Source organism: Macaca thibetana, chromosome 7, assembly GCF_024542745.1.
Source record: "Macaca thibetana thibetana isolate TM-01 chromosome 7, ASM2454274v1, whole genome shotgun sequence".
Taxonomy (NCBI): Eukaryota; Metazoa; Chordata; class Mammalia; order Primates; family Cercopithecidae; genus Macaca; species Macaca thibetana.
This window is the reverse complement of record NC_065584.1, coordinates 32,624,795-32,633,283: the sequence shown is the minus strand read 5'-3', so window position 1 is coordinate 32,633,283 and position 8,489 is coordinate 32,624,795. Positions and strand designations below refer to the sequence as shown.

The following is an 8,489-nucleotide window of genomic DNA, read 5'->3' as shown; positions in this document are numbered from 1 at the left end:
ACAGGCGCAAACGGTACCAAGTAATGTAACAGAACAAAAGTGAGACATCTGCCCAAGGGGCAGCCGACCCTGGACACGCATTCGGAACGTCAGTGTCAGCTGACACTCAGGAGTGACAGCTCCGGCGGTCACCGAGCTGGGAAGACAGGAGGGAGTGCCGCAACTTCTTCAGTGTAGCCTTAAGTCGCGGTGAGGGGCTCGTAGAGACTTGCTGCTCCCATAGCAACGGGACCAGCCACCCTCTACAGGCCGGACGGGTTACTTCCGTTCACCGTCGGCTGAGCCAAGAAAGGCCGCTTCCTAGCCTGCAGCCCCCGAGGCGCGCGGGCCCGGTTGTAACTGAACAACCCGAGCCCCACGTCTGTGATTGGCTCAGGCAGAGGAAGGGGGCGGGAGAGTGGCAACGAGGGGCGTGGCCTGCTTCCCCTCAAACTTGTGGTTTCCCCCCTCCCCTCACGGCGGAAGCCGACCTTGCCCGCCCCGGAAGTGCAAACTGTGTGGTCTGGCAGGTGTGGATTCCGCCGGTGAAGGCTGAAGGCAGCTACCTTAGAGATGCCGGGATCAGCAGCGAAGGGCTCGGAGTTGTCAGAGAGGATCGAGAGCTTCGTGGAGACCCTGAAGCGGGGTGGTGGGCCGCGCAGCTCCGAGGAAATGGCTCGGGAGACCCTGGGGCTGCTACGCCAGATCATCACGGACCACCGCTGGAGCAACGCGGGTGAGGCCGGCCTGCCTCCGTCAGCGAACCCGGCCCCTGTCTGTTCCCGATCCCAAGGCTGAAAGTTTCCCAGGCCTCACTTCGCGTTGGCTCCTCTTATCCTCTCTCTTTTGGACTGTAGGGGAGCTGATGGAGCTGATCCGCAGAGAGGGCAGGAGGATGACGGCCGCTCAGCCCTCCGAGACCACCGTGGGCAACATGGTGCGGAGAGTGCTCAAGATTATCCGGGAGGAGTATGGCAGGTCAGGCTCACGTCCTGGGCTCCGGGTTGGATCCAGTGACACTTTTTCCACGGGCCCCTCTCCCTGCTCGGAGACTTTATTGGAGCTGAGCAGCCCTTGTTACCTGCCTGACCACTCCTCCTCCCCACCTCTCTCTTTGGGTCTTATTGCCTCTATAGACTCCATGGACGCAGCGACGAGAGTGATCAGCAGGAGTCCCTGCACAAACTGTTGACGTCCGGAGGCCTGAACGAGGATTTCAGCTTCCATTATGCCCAACTCCACTCCAACATCATTGAGGCGATTAATGAGCTGCTAGTGGAGCTGGGTAAGAGGCCTGATCGCTGGGAAAATGGGACTGGTCACAGGCAAATAAGGGAACAGAAGCCCCTGAAGGTTGTTCATTAGCAGAGATGGGATATTACCAGTCTTCTGGTTCTCAGAGGTTTGTCCTCCTTCCTGATTAGGAAATGTTGCAACAGGTGATGGGACCAAAGTAACCCTCTCTACTTTTCCTTACAGACCAACCCTTGATAGACTGCAAGTCTGTGGAGTGGCACAGACTTTATTAGGACAGAGTTTTATTTTCATTGTAAAGAAGATGAACTCCCTAGAGAACCAGGTCGAAAGACCTCCTTCACTATCTCTGAATTTTTATACACACGTACACGTATACCATTTCTATCCCCCTTGTCATTGCGGTCCAGGTGACTTGCAGATATTCATTATAATCAGATGATGAAGAAGCTGCTTCCAAATTCCTCCCCCGTTTTTCTTCTCTGGCCATTCTCTCTCACGTAGAAGTGTTGTGGCCACCTTTTGAAGGAAGAGTTCTTTTAGGCAGAAGCTCTGTTTACCCGATTCTCAGCACTTTAGGATTTCCCAGACTGCCATTCCTTGGCTGAATTCACTGTCTTCAAAATCGGTTGTAAGAAGCTCTGTAGTGACAGAAGTGGTTGATAGGGGTACTTCTGGAAGAGGGCAGGCAGAAAATCCCAGAGTGGGGCTTTTAAGAAATTGTGACATAGCTGGGCGTGGTGGCTCACACCTGTAATCCCACAACTTTGGGAGGCCAAGGTGAGTGGATTGCTTGCGACCAGGAGTTCAAAACCAGCCTGGGCAACATAGTGGGACCCTATCTCTATTAAAAAAAAAAAAAAAAAAAAAAAAAAAAAAATTGGCCGGGCGCGGTGGCTCAAGCCTGTAATCCCAGCACTTTGGGAGGCCGAGACGGGCGGATCACGAGGTCAGGAGATCGAGACCATCCTGGCTAACACGGTGAAACCCCGTCTCTACTAAAAAATACAAAAAACTAGCCGGGCGCGGTGGCGGGCGCCTGTAGTCCCAACTACTCGGGAGGCTGAGGCAGGAGAATGGCGTGAACCCGGGAGGCGGAGCTTGCAGTGAGCTGAGATCCGGCCACTGCACTCCAGCCTGGGCGGCAGAGCGAGACTCCATCTCAAAAAAAAAAAAAAATTGTGACATTTCACTTTAAGCACATTAACCCTGTGGTACCAGGGTCTGCTGGGTTGGCAGTGCATCTGAAGGGCAGACATCTTTTTCCGTACACTCATAATGTGTGTTTGTGATATAGCATAGCAATTTCATATATATATAGACATATATATATATATTTTTTTTTCCAAACTGTTCTTACAGAAGGGACAACGGAGAACATTGCAGCCCAGGCTCTGGAGCACATTCACTCCAATGAGGTGATCATGACCATTGGCTTCTCCCGAACAGTAGAGGCCTTCCTCCAAGAGGCTGCCCGAAAGAGGAAATTCCATGTCATTGTAGCAGAGTGCGCTCCTTTCTGCCAGGTAAGGAGACTGCTGTAGCTGCTACTAAGAAAAATGGAAAATGAAGAAGAAATAAACAAGGGATGGGCAGGGCCATTCCAACCTCGAATTGATAAGCAAGACTTTGAGACACTGAGAAGATAAACTAAAACATTAAGGGAATTTTCAAGGTGTTCACCCTGTGAACATTCTTAAATAGTGGTTTAAGAAAGTTGGGACTGGGAGTGGTGGTTCACGCCCGTAATCCCAGCACTTTGGGAGACTGAGGCGGGCGGATCACCTGAGGTCAGGAGTTCGAGAGCAGCCTGGCCAACACGACGAAACCCCATCTCTACTAAAAATACAAAAATTAGCTGGGCATGCTGGTGCATGCCTGTAATCCCAGCTACTCTGGAGGTTGAGGCAGGAGAATTGCTTGAACCTGGAAAGCAGAGGTTGCAATGAGCCGAGATAGCGCCACTGCACTCCAACCTGTACCACAGAGCAAGACTGTGTCTCAAAAAAAAAAAAAAAAAAAAAGGTGGTGAACTGCTGGATCCAAGGAAACATAGGTTGGTTCTTTTAGGAATCAAAGCAGGATAAATTACCTTGGGGATGACTGATGCTTGGTCTGACCTCACTCGATCCTAAGTAAATAATAGGTCTCAAAAAGGAAATATGTAAGGATGCAGGATGTTTTAAAATAATGAGCCAGGAGCTATCTTGTCAGCAATCGTGATTATGTTATACACGCACGTTGTATTTCCAGTTTTGTGGCTGGAGCACTAGACATTTATTAGCTTCCCCTGGGCTTCCCTACAGCTTACCAGAGCTATGATAGTCCAAAAACTTAGTTGTCCGAAAAATGAGTTATCTATTGGAAATTATGTGCTGGATATGCCCATATCACACAATTCCCCAGATCCAGTTACATTTGAGAGCACTCTTTACTATTTCTCACTCTTTCTCTTAGAATCAGCCTTTCCCTCCCATTGCAGGGTCATGAAATGGCTGTGAATTTGTCCAAAGCAGGTATTGAGACAACTGTCATGACTGATGCTGCCATTTTTGCTGTTATGTCAAGAGTCAACAAGGTGGGCATATTTGGACTTATGTTGAATTCATGAAGGTTATGTTTCTAAAACTGATTTTTATCTCCTGTAATATCCATGGTGAGAGAAGTTTCTAGCACCTTTCAAAGTACATACTGAATTTCTTTTCCCTTTTTCTGCATCATTGTTCCTCTCTTGGAGTAGCCTCTAAATTTGGTTGAAGCATTGAAAAGAATGAAGTATTAAATAGAACTAAAGCAAGAGTGTCAGTTGCTAGGGATTGGCTACAGGGCTCCTGCCTTATGCTCAAAGAGCTTGGCAGTTGCGGATAGTGAATGAAAAAGGTTCCTGGCTTCTCAGAAGGTATGGCATCTCAATTTCCAGAAAATATGGGACTGAGAGCAGTAGGTTTTGCAGTTTCTTGTCCCATTTTACATTCATTCTTTCCTTGGCAACCTACTTTTAAGCTAGAACTTGTACTAAGCCAGGGATCCCTTCCCCTCTACCAGTCTGTGACCCCTCACGATACCATTCTGAGGCCTGAGCATTCAGCTTTTTGTGGCCAGTGGCCCTTTTAAGGCTCCACCCCCAGGATGACTCATATTTTTCTTCTTGTCTCAAAGGTAATCATTGGCACGAAGACCATCCTGGCCAATGGTGCCCTGAGAGCTGTGACAGGAACTCACACTCTGGCACTGGCAGCAAAACACCATTCCACCCCACTCATCGTCTGTGCACCTATGTTCAAACTTTCCCCACAGGTATGTGTGTCTGTCTCTAGCTAGAAGCCAGCAGAAAGAAGGAAGCCAAAGGGTAGGCTTGAACTCTGGGACTTCAACCAACTCACTCCAGGGCCTCCATTTATCTGCATTTACTCAATGGATTACATCCAGTGGAGGCTGGAAAGAACCACAGAAGTCTTGATTCAGTAAAATAGTTGAGAGTTCTAAGCTGCCAGCTTTAGGAAGGCAAGATTGTGAGGACAATATGTAGTTGGGAAAGGTCCTTTCCTTATGATTGTCACCACTCCCCGTCACCTGACCATTTCTGAAAATGCCAAGCAGGTTGACACTAGGATCATAGAATCAGTTTTGTTATTGTTGCAGGGCCTGTCCTTTGTAACCTGAATACAAGCAGGGACTAAGTGAAGAGACATTTCATCAGTGATAGAAGCTATTTGCTTTGAAAACATCAAACTATTTATAGTCTCTATTTTTTAAATTGAGGTGAAATTCACATAACATACAATTAACCATTTTAAAGTATACAATTTAGTGGTATCTAGTACATTCACAGCATTGTACAACCACCACTCTCTAGTTTCAAAACTTTTTCTCCACTCTAGAAAAACTCCCTGTACCCATTAAGTAATCTCTCCCTATTTCTCCTTCTCCCCATCTCCTCTAATCTGCTCCTGTCTCTATGGATTTGTCCATTTTGTATAAAAGGAATCATATAATACGTGACATGTTGTGCCTGACTTTTTTCACTTAGCACGATGTTTTCAAAGTTCATCCATGTTGTAATGTCAGAATTTCCTTTCGAGGCTGAATAATATTCCATTATATGAACATACCACAATTTAATCCATTCATCTGTTTATGGGCATTTGGGTTGGTTCCACCTTTTGGCTTTTGTGAATAATCATGCTATAAGCATCTGTGTATAAATTTTCTGTGTGAACATATGTTTTCATTTCTCTAGGGTACATATCTAGGAGTGGAATTGCTGGGTCTCTAGTTTTTAAAAATTTTTTCCTTTCTAGTTCCCCAATGAAGAAGACTCATTTCATAAGTTTGTGGCTCCTGAAGAAGTCCTGCCATTCACAGAAGGTACAAAAGCTGTGTGTGCATGTGCGCATGCGTGCATGTGTTGTGTGTATTTGGGGTTTGTGCGTGCATGTGTTTTGGTCTTTTTGTCGTTTTGTTGGTCAGTAGAACTGAATGCTGTCAGGTTGTGTTTTTTATCATACTTCTTGGGGGGACTGTTTTCTTTAGCAGCTCAAAGTGCTTGAGGACCTGATCAAGTCCATGTTAATTTGTTCTGAGACGAATGTATTTTAGATTTGTTGGGGCTACTGTGGGTTGGATCATCTAGCATTGTCTGGGTTTGGCTTTGCATGCTCTTTGAGATATCAACAACCAGTTGGGAAAATGTACCTGTTTTCCTGCTATATAAGGAGTCATTTTGGTAAATTGACTCCCAAAGGAAGCAGGCTGTGAAATGTTCCTACTTAGAAAACTTGCCTGTAGCCTGGATAATCTCATGTGTTAGGGTTCTTTTCTCTGGCTTCTTCTGAAGGCAGCAGCTCAGCTCATTATGCCTGCAGCCTCATCAGCAAGGGTGGCCTTATACACCCTCTGAGAGCAACGCATAGTAGTTGGGGTTCTAGTACCTCTTGGAAGTTGAATGACTTCATCCCTTTATTTAAATAAACATTCATTCTTCAGGAAATAGTTACTGAGCACCTACAGTGTATCCAGCACTCTTCTAGGCACTGAAGATATAACAATGAATGAAAAAGATAAGGCCTTGTTCCCACACATTCTGTTGTGGAAGACAGATGAGAAAGTATCAGGTCATGGGATGCCTGAGGACAAGCAAGGCTGATGTGATAGAAAGTGGCTAGGGGCCTAACTGAGATTGAGGAAGGGTCTTAATGAGATGACATTTCATCTGAGTCCTGAATGAATACAGTCCACCATATGAAGATCATAGAGTTTTCCATGAGCTGGTGCAGGGGGCTTAGCCAGTTAGAAAAGGATGGCATACATGGCTAGACAGTAATGAGCAAGGGGAAGAGTGGTCCAAATTGTAATTCATGTGGTGTGGCAGGGAGGGCCCAGATCTTAAATTTCAGTCCTGAGTTTGAATTTTATTCTAAGGGCTGTGCAGAGGCACGGAAGAGTTGTAAGCAGGGGTTGTCATGATCTGAAGTCATCTCTTCTGGTTTGCATTTTTTCATAGCTTCCCATCCGTGGGGAGCTAATATGCCTGCATTCTCGAGGCTGGAATCTATATGCTACTTAATTATGAGAGAGGGAGGCTCAGTTTTACCTTTAGCACGTGTGCTTGCCTTTCAGGGGACATTCTGGAGAAGGTCAGCGTGCATTGCCCTGTGTTTGACTACGTCCCACCAGAGCTCATTACCCTCTTTATCTCCAACATTGGTGGGAATGCACCTTCCTACATCTACCGCCTGATGAGTGAACTCTACCATCCTGATGATCATGTTTTATGACGACCATACTTGTCCTAAGCAGAGATTGTTAGGCAGATACAGAATGAAGAGGAGACTTGAGTGCTGCTGCTGAAACACATCCTTGCAATGTGGGAGTGTACAGGAGTACACCTAAAAAAAATCCTTGATACTGTTGCCTGCCTTTTTAGTCACCCTGTATCAAGGGCACACATCCAGGACTGTGTCTTACCTTTCAGATCTTAACACAGCAGCGGGGCTTAACCTGTTGATTTAGGAGCCTTTTAGTGACCTGGTTGCGTCTGTGTCAGGAACTTAAACTTTCTGGTTCAGTAGTGTGTTAAACATAACACTGAATACCTTGCTGGGATACAGATTTTTGCTCTGAAATGGCTACAACACTTCTTCTAGGCTCTGCCAATAAAAGCCACTTGAAGGTTCCATAGTTGGTTTATTTGTTGTCCTACTCTGACAGAACTGCTTGAAACAGCAGCAGCAGAGCCTTTTTTGTGTTTGCATAGAGGGCTGTAGTTAGCAGGAAAAGTGTACAACATGGAAGTAGTGGCCAGATGCAGTGGCTCCCATTTGTAATCCTGGCACTTTGGGAAGCTGAGGTGGGAGGATTGTTTGAGGCCTGGAGTTTGAGATTAGCCTGGCAACATAGCAAGATCCTGTCTCTACAAAATTTTTTTTTTTTTAAATTAGCCAGACATGGTGGCACATACCTGTGGCCTTGCTATTCTGGAGGCTGAGGTGGGAGGATCATTTGAGCCCATGAGTTCAAGCTTCAGTGAGCTATGATTGTACCACTGCACTCCCGGGATGATAGAGCAAGACCCTGTCTCTAAATAAAATTAAAAAACAGAAGTACAAATGAAAGTACAGTTTCTTCTACAATTCACTGCTCATGGCCCCAAACAGCTTGTTAATAGGCTAAAACGGTAGTTCCAAAACCTCTCTGATCATCAGAATCACCTGAGTCATTCCGGTCACTCACACAGTCTTGGGTTTCATCTTAGACCTACTGCATCTGATCTCTGGGTTACCACCTGGGAATCTGTTTAAAGCTTCCCAGAAAAGGATAGTCTCATGCAGTGTTTATAAGACTATAAATTGGTACAACCTTTTAGAGGGCAATTTGGAAGCTGTATTTCCATATTTGTATAAGCACAAAGATTTATACAGAGTGTAGTAGTTGTAATGTCAGAGCCTAAGTGTCCAGCAATAGGAGAAATGTTGAGTAAGTATTGACAGTTACACTGTGGAACATTATACATGGCAATAGAAATTTCAGAAGGATGGCTGGAGGGGCAGTGTCTGGATTGAAGACATTTGGGCTGGTTCACTGCATTTAATGTGAATTTGTTACCAATATTTAAAAATCTGGAGATTGCACATTTCAAAAATTCAGATATCTTGCTCTTCTTGAAAACTCAAATTTGGCAGCTCTGGGCCAACATTTCCAAATGGCAGTAGTTAGTTTGCGGTTGGGTAATGTCTGACGCAGTAAGAGGAAACATC

The 8,489-nt window shown here is 45.9% G+C and overlaps 1 protein-coding gene across 1 annotated transcript; it reads left to right on the top strand.

The window, feature by feature from the left end:
- The first annotated feature begins 437 nt into the window (after positions 1-437).
- On the top strand, positions 438-7,409 carry EIF2B2 (eukaryotic translation initiation factor 2B subunit beta). The gene is made up of 8 exons (XM_050798861.1): positions 438-715; positions 837-957; positions 1,116-1,264; positions 2,596-2,759; positions 3,716-3,811; positions 4,393-4,530; positions 5,535-5,601; positions 6,853-7,409. Exons 1-8 carry the CDS (start codon positions 553-555, stop codon positions 7,008-7,010), a joined length of 1,056 nt encoding a protein of 351 aa, XP_050654818.1. The 5' UTR covers positions 438-552; the 3' UTR covers positions 7,011-7,409.
- Positions 7,410-8,489: the final 1,080 nt, after the last annotated feature.

Excerpts from the sequence above, each read along its gene's own strand:
- EIF2B2 (XM_050798861.1), top strand. The coding sequence starts at position 553 with ATGCCGGGATCAGCAGCGAAGGGCTCGGAGTTGTCAGAGAGGATCGAG. Across the intron at positions 716-836 it reads CCACCGCTGGAGCAACGCGG|GGGAGCTGATGGAGCTGATC; the intron begins GTGAGGCCGGCC and ends TTTGGACTGTAG. Across the intron at positions 958-1,115 it reads ATCCGGGAGGAGTATGGCAG|ACTCCATGGACGCAGCGACG; the intron begins GTCAGGCTCACG and ends TTGCCTCTATAG.